Here is a 26,284-nt window from a genome sequence, read left to right on the forward strand (position 1 = left end):
AGATGCACTTTTGTAAGCACATTACTTGTCTCAATTTTTCATATTAGTGAATTAATCTATGTGCTTGTGCGTCATGTTGTGCTGCGGTTAAGATTGATTTGATCCATCTAAAATCATGCTAGGGCATCTTATTAGAGCTTAATCTATTCTCGTCATTGTCTGATACAGTCTGCTTGTTCCTTTAATATCTCAAGATCCGAAAGTCCGATTGACATGATTCCAGTTGGGTTAGTTGCATAATTTTGTATAGATTTTTCTGTCAAATTTTTAGGTTGATCGGTCTTACGGATTTTCGTCCATATCCTTTTTATTAAGGAAACAGTATTCTGTCCAGATTTGAAAAACGTGATTTAATTAAGTTTTGAGAGGAAGGGGAAGTGTTAAACTTTATTTTTTTGAACTTGCGCCCATTCACCCCCCCTCTGGTCGCCGTTTCGGTCCTTCAATTGGTAGCAGAGCCAGTTAAGGTTTTCTATATCTTAATCGGTTACGAAAACCATGGCGACCTCCGGAAAATTCGATACACGCGCTCCGCATTTTGATGGTACTGATTATGACTATTGGCAATCACGTATGAAAGCTTATTTGAAGGGGAAGGGGATGAATCTGTGGAGGATCACACAAAACTCTACATATGTGATTCCTGCAGAGGACCCTACTGATCCTGCTGCTGTTGCTCTTCTTGAAGCAAATAATCGGGTTGTTGACATTTTGCAAGCTTCTCTTTGTAAACCCGAGTATGATCGTATTTCCAGTGAGGAGCTAGCTTTTCAGATCTGGGATAAATTAAAGAAATATCATGAAGGCTCCAACGCTGTGAAAACACGAAAATTTGAAATTTATAGAAAAGAATTTGATGCTTTTTCTCAGTTGCCTGGTGAATCTATTGAAGATCTTTTTGCAAGGTTTCAAGTGATTGTAAACAAAATGAAAGCCCTTAATAAGGATATGCCTTACAATGATCATGCAAGGGCTCTCAGATTGTTGCATTCACTTACTGATGAGTGGGATATGAAGGTAGAGGCAATCGTTGAGTCCGCTGGCTATGAGACTCTTACCACTGACGAGCTTTTCAGTAAGCTTAAGTCAAAAGAGATTGATGTCCTCTCCAAGCGCAAATTGAAAAATCCCACTAGCGCTTCTTCTTCTGATGTTCCTATGGCTTTGGTTTCTGGGAGTAAAACTAACGCTAACACTAATCCAGTTCCTCCAAGCTTTGCCTTGTCTTCTTTGTGTCATGTTGCAGATGATGAGTTGGAGACGCTAGATGATGATCAGTTGGTGCTGCTCTCCAACAAATTCAAGCGAGTCTATGAGAACCGACGCAACAGAAGACGCTCAGAAGGATGTTTCAGCTGTGGTGAGCGAGGCCACTTTGCAGCTGATTGCCCGAACAAGAGAACATTTGATCAGGGCAACAACTCCAGGCGCCAGGAACAACCAAGGGAGAAGAATAAGAAGGGTGACAGGCGCATGAAGAAGAATGGCCAGAAGTACACTGATAAGCAAATTAAAAGGGCTGCACATGTTTTGTTTTCTTCTCTTGGTGATTTTGTTTCAGATGCTTCTTCGAACTCAAGTGATTCAGACTCCGAGAATGAGCTGCCCAAAAAGAAAACTGATGGACTCTGCTTCCTCGCCGACATCAAGGGAGGGATGTGCACCATGGCCTTAGAAGATGATGAAGCTTCTAATCTCAGCGACAACTCTTCTGACAATGAGGTACAAAATTCAGCAGAAGAAGAAATTAAAGAATTGACAAAAATTATTGATAAACAAAACAAGATTTTAGCAAAACTTAAGGCTGAGTATGATAGAGTCATCTCTGAATTAAAAGACTTAAAAGATGCTACTCCTGCTGAAGTAGAATGTGAAGAGTGCTCTGTGCATATGGTTTCACTTTCTGAATTGCAATCTAAGCATGCCTTCATTGTTGACAAATTCGAAAATGCTAAGATTGAGTTAGAAAAACTTCACTCTGGTTCGGCTTCACTTGACGCTTGTGCTTCTTGTCCAACCTTGAAATCTGAATTGAATAATGCTAAATCTCGTGTTATTGAGTTGGAGAAACACTCTTGTCCTGCTTTGCCTTCCTGTTTAACTTGCCCTACTTTTGTTGCTGAAAATAATGATTTGAGGGTGAAGTTTTCTGCTTTGGAAGAAGAAAATAAACATTTGAGAGTGATTCTTGGTTGGTGCTCTATTCGTGAACCTCAGATTGGTATGTCAATTGCTCAAATTAAACGGAGTGAGCGTTTTGGACCTGGATATGATTTGAAACATGTTTTTGGTGAAAAGAGTGGACCTCCTATTTCTGAAAAGAATCCACCTTTGGCTAAGTACACTGGACCACCTCCTAGGAAAGAGGGTCCATGTGTCACATCTGAGGGGTTGTTAGTTGAACCATCGAGATCTGTTCCAAAAAAGCAGGTTTGGGTGCCTAAACCTAAACACTTCAATGTTGCACAGAACGCTAAGCCATCTACTTCGCCATGTGTTCACACTGCTAGACCTAAGCATAACTTTGTTGCTTCTGGTTCTAAGGCTAAGGCTTCTTTTGCTCCTTCACATAAGCATTACCATTGTGATTTTTGTGATCGTGATGGTCATCTCTATGGGTTTTGCTTCCGTCGGAAGCGTGCTGAGAGACGTGAGCAGTACTCTGCACGTGGTACTCATGATCGTCCTATTTTGGGTCGTGAACCTGCTAGTTGGTCTTTTGGTTTTCGCCCACATACTCGTGCTCCTGCCCCACGTCGGAATGACAGGCTATGTTTTCCCCCTCGTGGTTCTCGTCATTCTTTCGAGAGGTTTGATTTTGCTAATGCCTCTTTTGAGCAAGTGGCCCAACACTGGTTTTCTCTACATTATCCTAACCCCAGTGTTGAGTCATTAGCTCACTCTTGTGTTCGCCATTGACTGCAGGATGGAGGCGAGGAGAACATATGGATAATGGATTCCGGTTGTTCGCGCCACATGACCGGAGATGACAAATGGTTCTCCAGCCTCACCCCCGCGAGCGGTAAGGAATATATTACATTCGGGGATAATAGTAAAGGTAAGGTTTTGGCGCATGGCTGCATCAAGGTAACTGATAAATTCATACTAAAGGATGTCGCGAAAGTACAAAATTTGCACTATAATCTGCTTTCTGTCTCACAACTTCTTGAAGATGATTTTGAAGTGCGTTTTAAGAAAGGCAATTCGCGAGTTCTTGATTCTACTGGCAACCTTGTTTGCAAGATTTCTCCCTTTGGACGAGTTTTTAAGGTTGATTTTTCTAAATCTTTTGGACAGACTCGTTGTTTGGTTGCTCGTGGTTTCCCTGATATTTGGAAGTGGCATCGTCGGTTGGGCCACTTGAGCTTTGATTTGCTTTGTCGCTTGAGTTCGATGGATTTAATTGATGGTTTGCCAAAACTCAAGTTTGAAAAAGATTTAATTTGTGCTCCCTGCAAACATGGAAAAATGGTTGCTGCTTCCCATGCACCTGTGACGCAGGTGATGACGAGACGACCGGGTGAACTGTTACATATGGACATTGTTGGTCCAGCCCGTGTTCGGTCTGCTGGTGGGAAGTGGTATGTGCTCGTTGTTGTGGATGATTTTTCTCGATACTCATGGGTGTTCTTTCTGGAATCTAAGGATGACGCCTTTTCACATGTTCATGATCTTGTTCTGAAGCTGAAAAATGAGTTGTCAAATAATGCCGTTAGAGCAATTCGCAGTGACAATGGTACGGAATTCAAGAACTCTCGTATGAAAGTTTTTTGTGCAGAACATGGTCTTGATCATCAATTTTCTTCTCCTTATGTTCCTCCTCAGAATGGTGTTGTTGAAAGGAAAAATCGCACGCTTGTTGAAATGGCTAGGACAATGCTAGATGAACATAAAACCCCTAGACGTTTCTGGGCTGAGGCAATCAACACCGCTTGCTATGTTGCTAATAGAATTTTTCTGAGAGCTTTCCTGAAGAAAACATCATATGAGTTGAGATTTGGACGTCCTCCCAAAGTTTCCCACTTTCGAGTGTTTGGTTGCAAGTGCTTTATTCTAAAAAAGGGAAACTTGGATAAGTTTGAGTCTCGTTCTTCTGATGGGTTATTTCTGGGGTATGCTTTGCAAGGGCGTGCTTACCGTGTGCTTAATATTGACACTAACCGCATCGAGGAGACATGTGAGGTCACCTTCGACGAGACAATGCCTTGTTTTTCTTTTGCTTTTGAATGTGCAGGTGATGATGAGATCGGGCAGGATATTTTTGAGGATGAGCAAGAGGAAGATGGATACAACAATGACGACGACGATGACACCCCGCCTGTGATGCAGGGGGAGCCTGGCGCACAGCTCGAGCAGGCACCCTCCACCACTTTGGAGGATGGACCATTGCCTACACGTACATCTACAGCAGCGCCTGCAGCTTCACCGACTTTTGATCAGGTACCGGTTGCAGTTGAAGGAGAGGCGATTTCAGAACGTACAGCACCACGCCACATTCAGAATCGCCACCCTCCTGAAAAAATGATAGGTAACTTGAATGAGCGAACGACACGGAACAGAGGTATGAAAAACAAAAATTATTGTGCTTTTGCTCATACTGCTTTTGTTGCCTCTTTTGAACCCCGAGATGTTGGACATGCTTTATCTGATTCTAACTGGGTCAATGCCATGCATGAGGAGTTAGAAAATTTTGAACGGAATCAAGTTTGGGTTTTGGTTGATCCTCCTCCTTCTTGTAAACCAATTGGGACTAAATGGGTTTTTAAGAACAAACAAGGAGAAGATGGTCATGTTGTCAGGAACAAAGCCAGATTAGTGGCTCAGGGGTTTTGTCAAAAGGAGGGTATTGATTATGGTGAAACTTTTGCTCCTGTTGCTCGTTTAGAAGCCATTCGTATCTTGCTTGCAATGGCTGCTTCACATGGTTACAAGCTTTATCAAATGGATGTAAAAAGTGCTTTTCTGAATGGTTTTATAGAAGAAGAAGTTTATGTCAAACAACCGCCTGGTTTTGAACACCCCAATTTTCCTGATCGTGTTTTTAAGTTGCAAAAGGCTTTATATGGTTTGAAGCAAGCACCTCGTGCTTGGTATGCTAGATTGAAAACTTTTCTACTTAAAAACGGATTCAAAATGGGTTCGGTTGATAAAACTCTTTTTCTCCTCAGGCAAGGCAATGACACTTTAATAGTTCAGATTTATGTGGATGATATCATTTTCGGTGGTTCCTCTCATGTTCTTGTGAAAAAGTTTGCAGATGTGATGAGCAAAGAATTTGAGATGTCTATGATGGGCGAGCTGAAATTCTTCCTTGGCTTACAAATTAAACAAACTTCGGAAGGAACATTTGTACATCAGGGAAAGTACACGAAGGATGTCCTGCAGAAGTTTGCGATGGATGATGCAAAGCCAATTTCTACGCCCATGCCGACTAGCGCGGCTTTGGATGCTGATGAGAACGGAGAGCCCGTGGATCAGAAGGATTATCGAAGCATGATCGGGTCACTGCTGTACTTGACTGCAACAAGGCCGGATATACACTTTGCTGTGTGTATGTGTGCTCGTTTTCAGGCGTCCCCCAGGATTTCTCATCGTCAGGCGGTGAAGCGCATCATGAGGTATCTTCGATTTACTCCTGAATTTGGCCTTTGGTACTCTACTGCTTCGACTCTCAGTTTGTGTGGTTATTCGGATGCTGATTTTGCTGGGTGTCGTTTGGATAGAAAGTCTACTTCGGGTACTTGCCAATTTTTGGGTTCTTCGCTTGTTTCTTGGTCCTCCAGAAAACAATCCAATGTTGCTCAATCTACTACAGAGGCCGAGTATGTTGCTGCTGCTAGTTGCTGTTCTCAGCTTTTATGGATGATAGCTACCCTTCGCGATTTTGGTTTGTCGTTTTCTCGCGTTCCTCTCTTGTGTGACAGCACTAGTGCTATAAGTGTTGCAAAGAATCCTGTGCTTCATTCTAAGACGAAACATATTGAGGTTCGTCATCATTTTCTGAGGGATCATGTTGAGAAGGGTGATATTGAGCTTAAATACATTGATACTAGTCAGCAACTTGCTGATATTCTGACTAAACCACTCGATCAAACCACGTTTGCACGTTTGCGTGGTGAGTTCGGGGTGTGTTACCCATTTTAGTATCATTATGAGTTGCTTCGGTTACATATGCTTTATACTTGTTTTGGCTAGTTTGCGACCGATGCTTTTGGAGAGGTTTAAATGCTTTGCTTGACCAGTTTTTTTTTTGAAAACAACATATATATATGTATACTTCAAAAACTATGTTGGGCTCTACTTGCTTTTCTGGATTTAGTGACTTGTTGAATACTAGACATATATCTTGCTCATGGTTCGGTTGTCAGCTTCTTTTAATGATTTTTCACTGCAAATGTAACTCACAATGCAAGTTTTAACTCGGAAGTGCATACCATGGTTGTGAGCAAAAACTCTGAATTCCCATATCTCTGCTATCTCGCTCATGATCTGCTTGCTTTACTGAGAATTTACATATGGGCACAACTCTGATTTTCCCATGTCTCTGCTGGTTCTTGCTCATAAGCAAAATTAAACAACCTGGCTGAGCACAATTCTTGCTTCCCATATCCCTGCTTGTCATGCTCATAAAAGCCAGAATTAAATATGACAAGTGCATTTGTGGGCGTTGAAGTGAACTTTGATTGAAGTTGTGTATCCGTCGTGTGAGCTTGATATATGTTTCTGTCTTCAGCTTGGCACTAATTTTGAAATATGCATGCTTTTGCCTGGTTAATTGGTTTTCACAACGACTTTAATTCTAAATTTCTATTGGTCATGGCATTGTGTTGCTTCTCTGGATGGCTAGTGTTGTTAGTTGGCTATTATAAGTATTTGACATATGTCTCAGAAGCTTCTACTTGTGCTCTCTCACATAGTTCTCGAAATTGATTCTTTGCATTTTAATCTTGATGGAGTGCTTTGTCAACAAGGGGGAGAGTGAGTAGCACAAATTCATTTTTGCAAGAGGAGTTTGATTTCGTTTTTTGCTGAGACTTGACGTGCTTGTTTTGAGGGGGAGCTTTGCTGAAAGTGTTGAGTTTTGCTGCTGAGATTGTTTTTTGAAGATTGATATGGTTTTTGATTCACCTTGGGAGAGTGATTTTTTATCTTGATTGTGTTGAGCCTAGTTTTTTCTCTAGCCCATGTCTTTGGGGATCAAGATTGTTTCTTTTTCCTTCTTTCTATTTTCTTTTTTAGCTCGAATAAATTTGTGCGGTGTGGTGTTGTCAATGCACTCATCAAGGGGGAGATTGAGATGCCGGTGGGCTAGTACCTTGGTGATGAGCGATTGACAACACGGTGTGCGTGTGACGTGTCTCTTGGCAGGTGTGGTTGCAGGTGACAGGTGGAGACGAGGTACATGCGGCGACGAGTGAAGAACAGGGATAGGATGCCATGCCGACGAACCGTGGGACGGTGAAGGGTGGATCAAGGCTCGCGTTCGAGGGACAGGCGATCGTGCGGTGTACGTCTACTGTACCTGGCTACACGGCGAGAGGACGTCAAGGGAGGTTTTCGGATTACACCACAAAATCCGGGGTTCGCTGGTTGAGCCATAAAGCCATGCATCGTACCGGGACGCTCGTGCGGCGAGCGTTGGCCGAAGATGGAGATTCCGGCGATCGCGATACGATTTCGGATGGTCGTGCGGCGACATCGCGAGGATCACATCACGGAGATGGAGGAATCGCGGACATCGCGGAATTTGTCATGGAGGACGTAACTGGAATTTACGCACCTACGTTAAATTTATTTAGCGTAGGGGGTTATGTGTAAATAGGCTGTGCCACCCTAAGGATATAAATACGTGGCACCTAGGGTTGAGAGAGTTCGAGCCCTTTTGCTACAGGCGGCGCTACAGTACTCGCGATTACTGTTCATCGCGGTTAGTTACTGTTCATCGCGGTTACTGTTCACGCGCGGTACTGTTCATCGTCGCAGGTACTGTTCATCTCTCTCTAGTCTAGCCTAGGGTTTCAATCTAAGTGAGGGATTTTTATTGATCTCTCCAATTAAGAGAGGGAGGATGTTTGGGCGGAGGCTAGATGCACTTTTGTAAGCACATTACTTGTCTCAATTTTTCATATTAGTGAATTAATCTATGTGCTTGTGCGTCATGTTGTGCTGCGGTTAAGATTGATTTGATCCATCTAAAATCATGCTAGGGCATCTTATTAGAGCTTAATCTATTCTCGTCATTGTCTGATACAGTCTGCTTGTTCCTTTAATATCTCAAGATCCGAAAGTCCGATTGACATGATTCCAGTTGGGTTAGTTGCATAATTTTGTATAGATTTTTCTGTCAAATTTTTAGGTTGATCGGTCTTACGGATTTTCGTCCATATCCTTTTTATTAAGGAAACAGTATTCTGTCCAGATTTGAAAAACGTGATTTAATTAAGTTTTGAGAGGAAGGGGAAGTGTTAAACTTTATTTTTTTGAACTTGCGCCCATTCACCCCCCCTCTGGTCGCCGTTTCGGTCCTTCACATAACACTGTTAATCCAACTCTGTGCAAAGCCAAGCTTCTGAAGAACACCATGCAGACAGGACCACTCTACCCAATGGTATGCTTTCGTCATGTGAATCTTCAGGGCAAAAAAGGGGATTTTTGCACGCTGCCGTCTAATCGAGTGCATACATTCATAGGGTATAAGCACATTATCCGTGATCAGCCTTCCAGGGACAAAAGCACTTTGCTCTTCTGCAATTATATTCTGCAATAGTCCCTTTAGCGTATTAGCTAATACTTTTGATACAATTTTATACAACACATTACATAGGCTGATTGGTCGGAAGTTTGTTAGATGTTCCGACTTTGACATCTTTGGGATGAGAACAATTGTTGTATCACACAAACCCACTGGTATGTCATGTCCCTATAGAAATTTCCTGACTGCTTGGCTTATGTCATCCTGTATCGTAGCCCAGTGCTTCTGTTAAAATAACGCTGGAAAGCCATCCGGGCCAGGTGCTTTTGTTGGTCGTCCCATTTGAAAAAGCACCTCCTTAATCTCCTTATTAGAATAAGGCTAGCATAAAGCTTCATTTGTGGCTTGATCAATACGTGAAGGATTGCCTCCAAAATTCGGTCCGCATTATAGCTCGTGGTTCAGTTGTGAACAGATCCACATAAAATGAGCGAACCATGTCTTTGATCTCGGATTGGTCCTCACATTACTGCCATCATGCCTTGTGTACTATCTTGCTACTCCCTCTGTTCCAAATTATAAGTTATTCTAACTTTCTTGGAAAGTCAAAATATGTTAAGTTTGATCAAATTTATAGAATAAAGTACTAATATTCATGATACCAAATGAGTACCATTAGTTTATTCGTTAAATAAATTTTCATAATATATCTATTTGGTTCCATAAACTTTCATTATCCGCTCTATAATTTTGATCAAACATAGAATAGTTTGACTCTTAAAAAAATTGGAATGAATTATAATTTAAAACGGAGGGAGTACTAAATTTCGCTGTCATGACATGTTTAGCATGTGTCTATGACATCGCCTCGCCACGCGCCTCATGCGCGTAAGCGTTAAGAGCGCTGCAAGTCACCTTAAACGTCTTTAGAACCATGGTCTCCAGGACACCGTGAAAACTGGGTTTTGCGCACAGCACAGCACACTGGACTCGTGAAAACTTGGGGATACTACGTCCATGCTGATTAAAAAAAATCATTTTCAGCATGGGAGGATAGGGAGGGGTTGTTAAATGGCACTTGTGCCTTTCCCCTGTCTGCATGCGCTCCTGGTCTGTTTCCACCAGCACTCCTACAAAATGAAGTTTGGGCAAAGTGGTACATACAGACAGATCCCTCTTCACTCAAGCCGGGAAATCATACTTTAATAGGGCGGTGGTGTATGGACTAAACCAATTTTTCAGAGTGTGCACCAGTTCAAAATGACAGTCCGGTGTGGTGCGCACAAAACCCCGTTTTCCTCGTGTCCTAGAGACAAAAGACCCTAATGTATTTTCCTACCTGAGATCTGGTGTGGATTTGATCATTTTGATTTTGCTACATATGAGATTTGGTCATGAATGTGAAAAATCTGTATTTAGAATATTTTTAGTATTCTTTGGGCTGTATGGCTGTTAAATGGGTAAATACTTGGGCTACATGGGCTATTTAAATGGGCTTGGCCTTTGCATAATTGGACTGTACTGTGAATGGCAAGTAGATTATAGAATGACAATGATTTCTTTGGAATTCAAAGAATTCAATATACAATGATGAACATTGTTATGGAAAAGAGAGGATAGACAACGTAACATAAAAAATATGGTTATACATATTATGTACCCCATGAGCAAGTTGTTGTAGCTGAGTCATGTGTCCCCATCTTTCTTTATCTACAACCAATATTACGAATTGAAGTTAAACATCTACTTTATCCAATTATATATAAATACATTTTCAATGCCTTTGTCAATTCTTGCAATTCAAAGACAACAAAAATTTGTTAAACTTTTCCAAGGCAAGGCTTGTTGCTTTTGTAGTTGATCATTGTAAATTAAAGTGCACTATCTGCTCCATTATGGGTTGGAAGAATATGCTTTAGATTATCAGTTTCTTCCAACCTTTTATGCAAGTAGTTAGCATCATTAATTTGATAAATGCATTGTTCAAAGTAAGCAATCAACAAGCATTGCCAAGGGAAAAATTTTAAAAACTTTTTTCTAAAAATTGTATAAATGGCAGCATTAAAATTGTATTCAATGCAATCAGAACTAGCATTTATAGTTTGCTTCAGATGTAAACGTTACCTGGGTAGAGGCATGACTGCAGTGAGTGAAGCATACGGTAGTAACGTTATAGAAGGACAATGATTGCTCTCGATTCAAAGACATTCAAGATAAAATGATGAATGCTGTTATAGAATAGTGAGGACCAGCAGAGAACAGTGTCATGGATCATTTTTCAACCAAAATGGTATCCAAGGAACATATCATGGTCCCCGCAAGCAAACTATACTGTCTACAACCAACATTGCAAATTGAAGGTAAACATCTCCAGTGATCCAGTGATAAATACATTTTCAATGCATGCATCAATTCTTGTAATTCAAAGACAACAAAAATTTTATTAACTTTTCCTAGGCAAGGCTTGTTGCTTTTGTAGTTGAACATTGTACATTAGTAGGTCCAGTATCTGCTTCACCAAAGTTTGGAAGAAAATTCTCGAGTTTATTTTCTTCCAGCCTTTCATGTAAGCAGTTTGCACATTAATTTGATATTTGCATTGTTCAACGTATGCAACCAACAAGCATTGCCAAGGGAAAATTTAAAAACTTGCCAAAAATAGTGTGGATTATGTAACAGCATTAAAATTGTATTGTGCGGAACACATGATCGAGCATTTGTTTGCTTAACACACAGAATTTGAATAAAAAAAGTTATTTCAATCTTGTAAATACTAAAATTTATAAGAAAGTGGAATACCAGAATTTTTTAGTCATAGTCTGTTATGGTATACCATTGTGCCATGAGGGAGGGAGCACTTCTCTTATTATTTCTAAACTGACACTGCGCCAAATACAATTTGTGCTGGCACATCGAAATTAGCATGCTAGCGTGCGGAATTGGCACCTGCCAACATAAAGGTGCTCAGGACCGTCGGGCAAGCACTCGCCAGCAGAGATGGCTCTGTGCTCACTAGTAGAGAACTGACCTTCTATCCAGGAGCTTTTGTCCCGTTGACTTTGGACCCGAGACTAGGGTCAAAATGAGGCACCAAAGGCCAACCGACGGGAGGAGCTTTAGTCCTGGGACTAAATTCCAACCAGGACTAAAGCTTCTCATTTAGTCCTAGTTGTAATGGCTAAAAAATATCGCACCAACGGTAGGAGCTTTTATCTTGGTTGGAATTACCAGCTGGGTTGTCCCGGTTGGAATTTCCAACCAGAACAAAAGCTCCTCGCCTCCTCTCAATGGCGAGCAAGCAACCTTAGGGGAGGTGCTGCCCGATTTTTTTCCTCATTTCCGTGGGGATTTCACTTATCCAAAGTGTTGTAAAGGTTAGCTACTTCATCCTCCCTTCATTTATTGTTATTATGCTTTGTTTTATGCTTTAGAGACAGAGAAAAATAAGTTTTTAGAATGAGGGAGAATGGAGAGGATTTTTATTTAAACATGTTTTTGAACTAGAATTTTATGGAAAGCTTCGTGTTATGTATGATTCGTATTAGGTTAAGAACTTGATCAATATCAGGTATGGGAAAAAATAGAGTAAATGTGTTTTTAATATTTAGTCGTTCCAATAAAATTAAGGTAAATAAATTGTAGGTGTAAGAAATAGAATTTGATCATTGCTACAATTTTTCATGTCACTTTAATTTAACAATAATTGTATTTCTTTGATCAATAATTTATTTATCTCATGTTTACTATAGGGACTAAATACTATAAACATATTTATTCTATTTTTGCCCCTACCTAATATTGATAAATTTTTTTATCTAATACGAAGTTCTATGTTCATTTTTCACGTAATACGATGCAGATGGACTGGCATTGGATGTACCACCTCCACTCCTCCAATCCTAGAGAATAGTGTCTGCACATGGCATGAATGTGCTTACACTATTCTCTGCTGTTGGAGGAGCGGAGGTGGCTCTCCATTCTCTGGTATTGGAGGAGCATTCTAAAGGGCTAGTTCCTCCGCTCCTCCAATATCAGAGAACAGTGTCTGCATATAGCATGAATGTGCTTACACTATTCTCTGGTACTGGAGGAGTGGAGGTGGCTCTCGTAGAAGATTGAGTCATGTGCAAAGACTTGGAGGGCGAACATTCTGCTATGTTGTACCATTATTTTAGGATAATTGACTACATAAAATCCACTATGGAGCGTCTGTAATCTTTAGTGTATATGTATTTATATTGTCTTGTTCCAAAATTTTTCTTTTTGTCGACCTAGTAAATGTTATGAATGTTGATTGGTGTAATTTTCATGTGAAATATTTTTATCTTTATGAAGGTTGATTGGTCTAAATTACCAATATTGATTAAGTTCTTTATCTAATATGAAGACCTATGTCCATTTTTCATGTAATACGATGCATATGAGTTTTGTGTTGATTTTATTGTCTCAGTTAATTCTACTGGTGTTCCAACATCACGCCATGAGGGGGGGCTACAGCGAATGGGCACCCTTGGAAGGAAATCAAGTTTGAGCAATGATATTGATTTGTTCCATAAAGTACACTTCACAGTTCTGCAACAATCATCCTTTGTGGCTTCGTATATCGAGGAACACAAGCAGATTCTATTTTCCCAATACTCGATGAAATCCGATGCCTAGATTATACGTCATCACATGGATATTTTTCCCTCTTGGTCGCAACAAAAGGGGGGGCCTTTAGGCCCAGTTGGAAATTGCAACCGGGACCAAAGGGCCTTTGGTCCCGGTTGCAAATTCAACCCAGGACTGGGGGGAGTTAAGACAACTACCACCTTCTCCCTTGCCTCATGTCCCACACTCTGCAAGATCCGCTACCCCACGCCCGCTCGTCTCCGCGCCCCGTCCGCCATCCGAGCGCCCCCCCGCCATCCACCCGCCCCGGCTACCGTCGTCTACTCGCCCGTCCGCCATCGTCCATGCCCGCGCCTTGTCCGAGGATGTCGTCCGTGCCCACGCCTCGTCCTCCATCGCCCAAGCCCCGTCTGCCCGCCCCAGCCACCGTCGTCCGCCCGCATCCTCGCCTACCCCGTCCGCCGTCGTCCGTGCCCGCGCCCTATCTGAGGTCATCTTCCACGCCCACGCCCCGTCTACCCCGACCGCTGTCCGAGGACCACCCCGCCGTCCGCCCACCCGGGCCACCGTCATCCGCCTGCCTCGTTGCCCCCCCTGTCCGCCATTGTCCGCACCCGCGCCCCGTCCGAGGCCATCGCCCACACCTCAGCTGCCGTCTAAGCGCCCCCCGCCATCGCCCACCCTAGCCGCCATCATCCAGCCGCCCTGTCACCCACTCCGTCCACCTCGTCACCCACCCCGTCCGAGTGCCCCCTGTCATCGATCCGCCCACCTACGGGTCGGCGCCCCCCCCCCCGAACTGTCGTCCGCCCACCCAGTCATCCACCCTGTTTAAGGCCATCGTCCACGCCCGCGCCCTGTCCGAGGCCGTCATCCATGCCCGCACCCCATCCAAGGCCGTCGTCCGTGCCCACGCCCCATCCACCATTGCTTGCACCCCGGCCGTCGTCCGAGCACCCCCAGCCATCCACCCACCTCGTCGGCCGCCCCGTCCGCCGTCGTCCGCGCCTGTGCCCTAGCGGCCGTCCGAGCACCCCTCCCCCGCCGTTCGCCCTGTCGCCTGCCCCGTCCACCCCGTTTATCCAAGTGCCCCCCGTTGATCCGCCCACCCCGCCAGTACAGGCGCCCCCTTCCCCCGAATCGGGGCTTGTTGACGCAAGCACCATTTTTTATTATTGTTTTTAATGTGTAATTACTGTTTATAATGTGTAATTTTTAGAAATTTCATTTAATCCTTAGAAATTTAGTATGAACTAGTTTAAATACTTAGAAAAATTGTACAAATTAGTTTAAATACTTTGAGGACCCTATTAATAAAAGACGTAATATCTCATATCTTTTCTGAATTTTTGATAAATGAGGAATACTTAGAATATTCCAACATTATGTTTTTTAGGGTGCTCTAAGAGAAAGAGAGAAAGGTTATTGACATTGCTTTTAACAAAGTTTCATCATAGCCTTTGCTAAAATAATATTCCATCGTAGAAAATAGGATAGAGTTGCCAAATTTTAGATAAGCATTATTGATATAGGTGCATAAGTTAACTTGTCTTTTTGTAATATTTATCTTATTCGATGCTAATACTTGAGTTCAATTCGAAGACATGGTGGTGCTTTTATAATTTTTCAACATTACTTTTAGGTTATCTTACTCATGCCATGAAATACATGGAATTTAGATACCATATTAGTTTGTGTACCATTTTAGTTTTATGCACTACTTCATTCAACCTAGTGAAGTTTTTGTTTCATGAAATCCACAAAATCAAACTTTGATGTTGAATGATTCATTGATGCTACATCAAAGTCTATGATACAATTTTTAATTCAATGTATCTATGATTACATGTGTGTTTAAATTTGTTGAGATAGGAGACAAAGAGGATGCAATGTATATAATGGAGCAGATTATTGCTGGTCATAGTGGCTCCAACATTCCAATAACCTACACTGAGGATGAGGGTAGCCACGTGGACACATTCCTCAACATGTTCGGTGATGACAATGATGAGCCCGAGCACCATGTTGATGACAATGCGGAACAAAACCTTGCTGTGATGGAAGGTTCCGACAAGGTATATATCATTTTCATTGTTTTACCCCATCTATAATTTCATATTCATTATTACTATATACTAATTAAAGAATCTTGAACTTTTAGCCCTTTGGATCCATAAAGCGAAATATGGTGTTTCGCTAGATTCTTCAGTTTCTTGGATGTCAACTCCGGTAACACAGTCCCAAATACAGTTGGGTCATATCGATTAATAACAACAACACCTAGGATTCAAGAAGCACAATATACCAAACATAAAAGGTGCATTCTAAATGATTATATAGAACAACATAGTTCTCCTCTCAAATTAAACAAAATTTATATATATGCTCATTCATTCAAACCACTTAAAAGTTTATATACCAAACAACCAAAGGAAAATCTTTGTTAACCATCATTACAACATGCACACGCATTCTTTTCCAAACATGGTACAAGGTATCAGATGTTTTAACATTATCGATTTGAACATGCGGATATATAGTAACATTAGGTTTTTCACCAATTGGTATTGTACAAATATAATGAGGAAATGAAAAGAGTATTTGAAGTGAACATATATGCATGATACAATGATGAAGACATCATCATGGGGCACCCACGGCTGGAGAAAAGACCTTCAGTACCGCTACTAAAAGGTCCCGAAGGACGTCCAAATTTGGATTCGGAGCCAAAATGTGGCCGGTACTAATGTATGGGATGTAAGGTCATTTTCTAGTAGTGATCTGGACTGGCACCATGGATCCTACCATTATTGCCACCACAGGTCCTACCATTATTGCCACCACCGTACGAGTAGTAGCCACCTAAGCCACGGCCACGGCTAGCTGAAAATCAAACAAAAGTATTATAAATAAGTGCTAAATTCTAGAATATTATTATTGCTTCCTTCCTATTCATGTGCAGTAATCAAAAAATAAATTAGATGAACGGATTTGGAGATTTAATATTTAATGATCATTTTAGTATGTTTTCTTCAACAAACTGCTGATTTGTCTGGGTATTAAATCTAAATGCATGAATTCGTTAATTGAGGTTGCCCTAAACATGTCAGGTTGCATGTTGGTACATCTAGCTTGGAAGATTATAATAAACATGGATGTCAATTACGGAGCGAGGGGCGAAGTTGGTATGGTATAGAAATGTTTCATGGCCGATGAAGCTATAACTAAGATTGACAAGATTCTTCATTACAAAACAATTGTTTTAGAAAATTAGGGACCCTACCAAGATTGGTGCCATGTGCTGGTGCACGGCTCCTACCTGCTGAGGGACAGTACTAACAATTTCTATGTCAAAACAAATATTCACTAAAAGGAGTTAAATAGAGATTAATTACCATGCGCAGTGTGGGTGAGATCTCTTGCAGCGGACGCGCCCTGTAAGATTATGGCGAGAGAGACCAATATCACACAAAGCATGACAAGAAGCTTAGAATAGATTCACTAGTAGAGAACTGACCTTCCATCCACCCCTTTTGTCACCGTGACTAAAGTGGCGTGCTACTAAAGGCCACTGCAGAGGGGGAGCTTTAGTCCCCGTTGTAAATACCAACTGGGACTAAGGCCCCCCTAGTCCCAGTTTTAACAGTAAGAAAAATCGCACCGACGCCGCCCGGTTGGAGTTACCAACCGGGACAAAAGGGTGGGTCTTTTATTCCGGTTGGAGTTTCCAATCGGGACAAAACCACCAACCGGGACAAAAGGGATTGCATTTTATCCTTGTTGGAATTTGCAACCGGGACAAAATCTCCTCCCTTATAAAATCATCAGACCAAGAGCTCTTCTTCCTTCTCTAGCCCGAGCCACTGCACTACACCAGCCTCCACTCCATGGCAACCAAGCAACCCTAGGGGAGGTGTTGTTTGAATTTTTTTCCTCATGTTTGTGGGGATTTCACTCATCCAAAGTGTTGTGAAGGTTAGCCACTTCATCCTCCCTTCAGTTATTATTATTATGCTTTGTTTTATGCTTTAGAGAGGGAGAAAAATGAGTTTTTTAGAATGAGAGAATGGAGAGGACTTTTAGTTATATATGTTTTTGAGCTAGAATTTGATGCATAGCTTGCTTGTTATATATGATTCCTATTAGTTAAAAGAACATGATAAATATTAGGTATCAGAAAAAATAGAGTAAATGTATTTTTAATATTTAGTCATTACAATAAAATTAAGGTAAATAAATTATAAGCGTAAGAAATAAATTTTTTTTACCTTTATCAAGATTGATTGGTGTAAATTATGAGTATTGATCAGGTTCTTTATCTAATATGAAGACCTATGTCCATTTCTCGCGTAATAATTTATTTATCTAATTTTTTTGCAAGACCTAAATATTATAATCATATTAACTTTATATGTCCATTTCTCACATAGTACGATGCAGATGGACCAGCAATAGACGTATAACACGGACAGACGAACCAAGGAGTTTGTTGATGGCTTGCATTATTTTCTCAAAGTGGCCAAAGCGAACAAGCTAGAGAACGGGTTCATATGTTGTCCATGCTTCCAATGCACTAAAAGAATAGTCCTTACGCCAAGATCAGTATGGAATGACAATAGTGGATTTGACCAAGACTTGATACAATGATGAACCATTTGTCCTTGCTAATGATGTGTATCAGATATTCTATGTGAAGGACATGTCTAGCAAATCCAAAAAAAATTCAAAAGAGCCATAGCAGCCAAAACGCCACATAGTTCTTCGAAGAAAAAGAAAAATCGTGAAAGTCAAGGACAAAACAGATTAGTCAGATAATTATTATCAGTTTGATGGCATGCCTCCACTCGATGTCAAAGTTGACCCAAGCATCATGCTAGCCAAAGAAGAGGCTCCGTACTTATGCCGTGATCATGATCAAGGAACTTTCGCCAAAAAGAAGTTTTTAACGTTATATTATAATACACTAAATATGGTTCACCTTTACGTAATGCTATATGGCCATTAGAACCTTTGAATTATATTGTAATGCTCTATGGTGAATTATATTGTCATGTTCTATGATTTCATGTTTATACATTAACTGTACTACTTGATATATTTTTTAATTTAATATATCTATGATTTCATGTATGTTTAAATTAGTTGAGGTGAAGATTTATTCGATCAATATAAATAATTTTAACCACATACATCAATTGCATTTTTTGTGTGTTCAAATTATTTATTTGAATAGTTTGTTGATGATAGTGATGCATTCAAATTATTATTTTAGAAACTTAAACAACTATATAGAATTAATGACTGATTCAAATTTATTTTCAATATACTTGCTAATTTAATATATTTTTGCATGTTCAAAATATCTAAAGTTTTTATTTTTTCTTTAACAAAATCAGCGGAAAAAATATATAAATTTGTGTGTTTAAATTAGTTGAGATGAAGATCAATATAAATAATGTTAACCACATACATCAATTGGATTTTTTGCAAGTTAAAATTATTTAATTAAATAGTTTGTTGACGATAGTGATGCATTAAAATAATTATTTCAGAAACTAAAACAACTAGTATAGAATTAATGACCGATTCAAACTTATTTTAAATATACTTGCTAATTTAATATATTTTTGTTTGTTCGAAATATATAAAGTTCTCCGTCCTCGCCACCCCGCCCTACCCAAACCCCTGCCGGACGGTACAGGCCGCCGCAAGGCGCCCCGCCTCCGCTAGCCGAGGCCCTTGCTAACGCAAGGCCGAGGCTTGCTGACGCAAGGGACCCCTTTTTGTACTATTTTATTTAGAAAATTAGTATAAATGCTTAGAAAATTTGTAGAAATGATTTGCAAATTAGTAAAAATTTGTAGGAACGCTTAGAAAATCAGTATAACTTAAAATGCTTATTATAATTTTGTATACATTTAGTATAATTTTAGTACATTATTATAATTTAGTATAAATGCTTCAATAATTAGTAGAAATTAGTCAAAATTTATAGAAATGCTTAGAATTATTTAGTATAAATGTTTAGTATAATTTAGTATAAATGCTTAGTATAATTTTTAGTACATTAGTATAATTTAGTATAATACTTTGAAAATTAGTAGAAATGCTTAGTATAATGCAGTATAAATGCTTACTATAATTTAGTATACATTTAGTAATTTTTAGTATATTAGTATAATTTAGTATAAATGCTTGGAAATTAGTAGAAATCTGTAGAATTTGTTAGAAAATTAGTATAATTTAGTAAAAATTTCCTAGAGCTGCTGTATATATAATTTAAGAACATTTGATAATATACAAGTAGAGTTGTTGTATATAATTGTGTGATTTTTTTAATTTTAAATTTCTTGTGAGTTTTCATTAAGTTTAATTCAAGACATTCATGTAAATTGCCTATAATAAATTTGTTAGAGGTGTTGTATATATAATTTAATGTATGGTTTTGTGTTTATTTTTCAATCAGTTTCTTTTATTTCATGGTTGTTCTATGATTTTATGTGTGTTTAATGTAGTCGAGGTGGCCGACGAAGAGAAAGCAAGGTATTTAATGGAGCAGATTATTGCTGTTGGTAGTGGCTCCAACGTCCCTGTAACATACACCAACGAAGAGGGTACCCAGGCAGACATGTTCCTGGATATGTCCGGTGATGGCAATGAAGAGCTCGAGCCCGAGCAAAATCTTGCCGTGCTAAAAGGTTCCGGTGAGGTATATATCATTTCCAATATTTTACCCCATCTATAATTTTTATATTCATTAATACTATATACTAATTAATGAATCTTTAACCGTTAGCCCTCTTGATCGATGAAGCGAAATAAGCCCTAAGGCCGTACAAAGATAATGAAGGGAAGGCTTCACATCACGGAAGTGACAAAAGAGGGCAAGCCGATTGCTTCCGAACATGTAGATAGAAAGTACGTGAGTTAGATGGGGGCAATCGTAAGGGACAACGTGCCCATCAGCATTAGGGAATGGAAGGGTAAAGCAACTGATTCATACGCACTCCCGTTGACATAAAAGGATATGTTGTGGGCAGATGTCAAGAAACACTTCACACTTCCCGAAGGTGTCATAGGAAATGTGAAAGAGTGGACACTGAAGAAGATGGCAACTCAATTCCAGACATTCAAGAAGATGCTGGATGCCAACTTTATCAAGAAGGGCCGAACTCAAGATTTCGATGAGTGGCCAAAGTTAAGGGACCACTGGAACTCATTTGTCGAATACAAGATGAGCGAAGGCAGTGTGAGTAAGGTTTGCGTCAACATTGCCAATTCTAGCAAAGAGTACCATCATCGTATAGGGAGAGGTGGTTACATCACTACAATTCCCAAATGGCACAAGATGGAACAAGACCTAATCGATCGGGGTATCGTACCAGCAACTATTGACTGGCCTGATCGATCAAAAAATTGGTATTAAGCTCATGGAGGCAACCTAAGACAAGAGGATGGGACACTTATCTTCAATGAAACAATAAATCAGAAGGTCGAAAGGCTTATCAAGAACATTGAAGATGCTAAAGCTGGGAGGTTGAAGGTGGATAGAGAGAATGATGAACTCACATTGGCGCTCGGGAATCCCGAGCACCCAGGATGTTGCCGAGGCTATGGGGTTGTTCCATGGAACTACGCTTTCCGAAGGGACATCGACTCATACAGAAGCCACAAGCGAAGAAAGAAACAGCAAGAGGAGAGATGGCGGTGCATGTTAGAAGCCAAAGTGTATTCACAAGAAGTAAGAATGTAGGAGGAAATAAATCATCTAGTGACCCTGGCAGTTACAAAGATGGCTTAATCTGGAGCACTGCCAGATCCAAACATCGTTTAGCCCTTCTCAATGCTGAAGCAGTTGTGCTTCCACAGGGGTCCCTATGAGCAGATGCCAAGATTACCCGTGGACGAGCAACGGTACCCTATGGATGACATCACGCAACACACCTCAAGTGAGTTGCATAGACCGTTCGGCAACATCACTATTAAGGTATACATATACATAATTTATAATAATCTTCTCAATCAATCCACACCTTGGAGGTTTAATAACTTTTTTATTTCTGCTATATGTACAGGTAGCGTATGGGAGTGCCTTACCAATCCTACCAAGGCAAACAAGCCATGGCATGGAGATTCCTCCTGGCTATGCTAGCGTCGGCCTAGAGCAGATTGTTGATAGTCATATGAAGGCCTAGAGCTCAACCTCCCGGGAGGTGACGGGGAAAGGACGCTAGGAGATGCACTTCATAGGATTATTCTATGGCACAAACGTTACATCATCATCATCCCCGACACGGAGGCATCATTGCTTCCTGTAGATCCCCCGCAGCGACCATCTCCTCAAAGCTCAAGACCGTCATCTCCAGCACATCCTTTCCAGGACCGTCGTCACCACCAGGACCATCGCATCCTGCTCGATCCCCATCTCCATCTCCATCGAATCCTGGTGGTGCGAGCGACGATGACAACAACACCCCTCCCCGATCACCATCGCCGGGACTAAGACCCGCATCGAGCAAGGAACCTACAACACCTCTAAAGAAGTCGCAACCACCACCTTCCAAGCCAAGGTAGCAAAAGAAGAAAACAAAGAAGCCTGAACCCTCTAAGAAGCTACCTGCCGATATGACTGATGAGGAATTGCGGGAGGCATCCAAAGCCACTTACAGAGTTCAAAAAAAGCGATGAAGAAAGAAAAGCAAAGAAGATGGAGTCAAAGCCAGTAGATCCAGCAAGATTAAAATTTTTTATTGGCATGTCAAAATAAAACAAGAAGACTCTACTACCGAAATACGAGCGGGTGTTAGTTAAGGCTGATCATAAGGAAAAAATGGAAAGGAAAGTCATCTTCAAGTCATGATGTCCCCCAGCTCGGGGATCTACCAGATAAACACGCTCAAACTATAGTAGAAATGCCCTTAGAACAACAAATACATATCGTTGGATTTATGCAAGAAACAGTATGTCTCTTGCTGAAGTTCTAGGGCAAGTTGATCTGCTAGCTCCAGAGCCAATTGTACCTAAATGGACCTTTGAGCTAAGCAAGCCTCTAGTAAGGCCTGGTTGGTATGGAAGCTATCCACGAAGATGTACGAATTCCATGAATGGTACTTGAAGCAGTCTGCTGACAAGAGGTTCATGTTCGGTCTTTAGGTTAAACCGATAGATTTTTTCGGCGAAGGTGAGAAAGTCCTATGGATGGAATTTAAGGATATATATGAAGTGTACCATCAGGATGCCCTTGACATCTCTCTGATCACTACCTGGGTTCTGTAAGTGTCTGTTTATCAATATGATTTTTTTGTGTGCATCACTCTACTAACTTCGTCTTCCATTTTATGTAGGATGCTAATTCAGAGGTGCCGCAGAGAATTGTACTTCAATGTTGGCTTTATGGATCCATCACTGATTAACCAAAAGCAGATACGGGATCAGCTAAAGAAAACATTGGAGGTAGTATACAATTTCATGGACAAACAAAATTACAAGGAATACATACTACTACCATACAACTTTGAGTAAGTGTGGGTACCATCTATTTTAGTTTTCTTTTTTTTCCTTACCTAATTAATGTTAGTTAGCTCTAATATGAACATTTATGTATGTAGTTTTCACTGGATCCTCCTAATAATTATGATTGATAGAAGCCACGTCGTTGTGTTTGATTCGTTGGGCAAACCACGGAAGGACTCTCAAGACATTCAAGACATGCTAAACTCGTAATAATTCTGACCATTTATCTCTATGCAAAAGTTAGTTTCCTAAATTATCACCAAACACTGTATCATTCATTATTTTAATCCACAGCGTATGGAAATGATTCCTTAAGCATCATAAGGGTAACTTCAAAGAAAAACTTACATTCAGAACAGACTTCCCGGTACGTACGAAGTTTGCACATTTTCTACATTCTATAACACGAATATTTCATAACTTGTTTTTTCCCACTAAAGTGCTTGAGATAGGAACAAGGCAATAATCTATGTGGATACTACGTCCGTGATCACATGCATAGTTTTGTGGAACCCAAGGGGCCGTCGTCGCATGTTCTAGATGTACATAAAATAAAACTATCAATAATTAATTATTTTCTACCTCCTTATATTTCACTGTTCATGTAACATTCACATATTTTTAAATTACAGATTTAGAATATTCAAGAAAGACTCTTGGAGAAGGAGAGGATTTTGGCAATATGTGAAGGTCTCATAGAATTCCTGGTGGACGAGGTGATACATCCAGCGGGAGAATTTCATTACGACGGACGTTCAATACCCGCACCGAGCAACACCACGACAGGACGATCCTAGGAATGAAGTGGACAAATTATTATATATATGGTAATTGTATAAATACTAGTGTTATTTGTATAATATACTACTGCCATGAAATATATATACGACTTGCATATAATACTAATATTATTTCCGTACAATATTAATATGGAAAAGATTTTTTTTAAAAAAAAGTCTTAAGTGCTAAAGAGGTATGTGCATGTGCCATGCAGGTGCGTGGCACATGCACGTATGCACTTTAATCCCCGTTGGTAAAACTAACCGGGACTAAAGGGGCCTATCCCGCTTGGTTTTACCAACCGGGACTAAAGTGGGTCTTTAGTTCCAGTTCCCCTTTTGTCTCGAAATTTTTTTCCCGAATGGATTTTCGAGATCTTTGAGGCCTACCAACCGGAAGTTTTCGTGATTGCTTGGGATGACGTTGTAGCCTTCAATATAAGATGCTGTTCTGCGACACGGATGGGTTGGAAGCCAGCTACAGCTAACCCAGGATAGAACCTACTGCTAAAGATTCTGTACAAGAATTTGTTATCCTAAATGTTATCCTAAATGGCGACTTTGAATGCTGCATCAAAATTCTTAATTGGTGGGTATATTATTCTAGCACGTTCAACTACAAGCTAAGCCGCCATTTATATTACGGTCAATGTGTGATGGCTTCATCACTCTGGATTATTCTTAATTCATGCCAGACTAATTATGCTCTATGCAATGATAAGGAGTACTTCTACTAGATGCTGTATATTTTTTTATCCTTCTCTAGGAGATTAAATATTATAATCAGAAATGCTCAGTAGGACAGTATGGATGATTTGATGTATATCATGTATGTGTTTAGTAGGTAATTAGTCATTTCTTGTCTAGCAGGTGAATTGCCCTATGCATAGCCACAACGTTATATAAATTGCTGAAATTTTGGTGTAACAATCTTGTTAATCCTGCTGAAAATGTTTTGGGCAAAAGATCATGATAATGTACATTGTATTAAATTGATCTTTTCGTTGTGAAACGAATGGTAATGACCGGTTATATTTCTATGCTAAATTTTATATTTGAGCATGTGTTCCTAGAGAAATTTAGAAGTTGAGTTGGCAGGATAATTCTTAGTAATGGTGACGATGGTGTTCTACAAACTGCTGCGGCTGTACATCATGCTGATGGCGCTCCACCTCAGCACAGAGACGCCAATGGAGTTCGGCAGCGTGAAGAATTTGCGGGCGTGGTGCTGACGCTGATGCTGCTGTGTGAGGGACGGACAGAGACCAGTTTAGGTCAGAGAGTTTCGCCGGGAAGGTTTTAAAGACGCCCGCGGACACGCCGCTGGCATTCTTTCCATTCGGCTGGGGGCCAATCGAGCACCTGCATATCATCCATAACTTCATGCTACTGAAGATCAATATGGGGCCAAGATGGGGTTTGTTATGATCCTACAGTGCTACACCTTTGATGACGTCTTACTGGCCTACTCGCACGCTCCAGACTCCGCCGGGCAAGAGCACGGCGCGCAGGTCAGGCTCACGATGCTCCCGAGTGTTGTTTGGACATGGACAAGATGATTGAAAAACTTTCCCTGTAACTTACTAGCACACACGACCACGAAAAGTGCCATCACTAAAGGATTGTCTATCATTGCTGGTTTAAGTTGAACCATGAGACAATCATTATATTTTTTTACACAGTTTTTTGAAAGGATATAACCGCCTATCGGTTCATAGTCCAGCAGTGGTAACGTTTGTTATCACTGTCGACTTAAATCTAACAGAACCTCAAAGAGGCTGTGATGAGATCACCGTTCACTACAGTAGTGGAACTGCACGCATTTGCAAGACAAGATATAAATTTATATTTAATAATAATAGCTCCTTTCATCTCACTATGTTGACCCCCTCAGCCTCAGTAAAATATTTGATTTTTTTTGGTTGAGGATATTAAAGGCGTAGTTATTGTAATTTTTTTTACTGCTCAATAAAAAATCCCGTGGTAGGAGCACAGCACGTGGTTGGTGGCAAGGCTAGCCCATCTTTGGAAGATCAGGATGTGGATCATCCCTTGATTGCGTTGATTCCACGGCAGACTAATATACAGGTCCGCGTAGATTCACTAGTAGAGAACTGATCTTCCATGCGCCTCTTTTCTTCCCAGTTTAAATTTGACCCGGGATAAAAGGGGGTGCGCCACGGTAGGCTGAAATGGAGCGGAGATTTACTCCTGGTTGGTATTTGCAACCGGGACAAAAGACCCCCCTTTAGTCCCGGTTGTAACGGCTAGTTCCCAGGCGTCGGTGGCGTGCCTCTTTCTCCAACCGGGATAAAAGGTTGGCCCTTTTATCCCGGTTGGTAACACCAACTAGGACAAAAAGTTTAGTCCTGGTGGGAGGCTCCAATCGGGACTAAACTTTCAACCGGGACAAAAGGTGTTCCTTTTTGTCCCGGTTGGAGTTTTTAACCGGAATAAAAACTCATTCCCCATTATATCTCAATATAGAGGTCTTTCTTCCTCTTCCAGCCCGAGCCAGTCCACCACAAACACAGAGAGTTGAGCTTCACCTACTCTTCGGTGGCACCGAAGCAAGGGAGGTGCTGCCCGAATTTTTTTCCCTCATTTTCATGGGAATTTCACTCATCCAAAGTGTTGTCAAGGTTTGCTACTTCATCCTCTTATTATGCTTTAATTTATGCTTTAGAGA

At 40.7% G+C, this 26,284-nt stretch overlaps 1 protein-coding gene across 1 annotated transcript; it reads left to right on the top strand.

The window, feature by feature from the left end:
- The first annotated feature begins 498 nt into the window (after window positions 1–498).
- LOC101762853 lies at window positions 499–22,716 on the top strand. The gene is made up of 8 exons (XM_004966911.2): window positions 499–2,430; window positions 2,926–3,058; window positions 3,173–4,440; window positions 4,681–5,090; window positions 5,169–5,618; window positions 5,925–6,115; window positions 19,819–20,012; window positions 22,648–22,716. The coding sequence occupies exons 1-8, from the start codon at window positions 499–501 to the stop codon at window positions 22,714–22,716; spliced, it is 4,647 nt and encodes a 1,548-aa protein (XP_004966968.2).
- Window positions 22,717–26,284: the final 3,568 nt, after the last annotated feature.

The sequence above is a fragment of the Setaria italica genome, chromosome IV, assembly GCF_000263155.2.
Source record: "Setaria italica strain Yugu1 chromosome IV, Setaria_italica_v2.0, whole genome shotgun sequence".
Classification (NCBI taxonomy): domain Eukaryota; kingdom Viridiplantae; phylum Streptophyta; class Magnoliopsida; order Poales; family Poaceae; genus Setaria; species Setaria italica.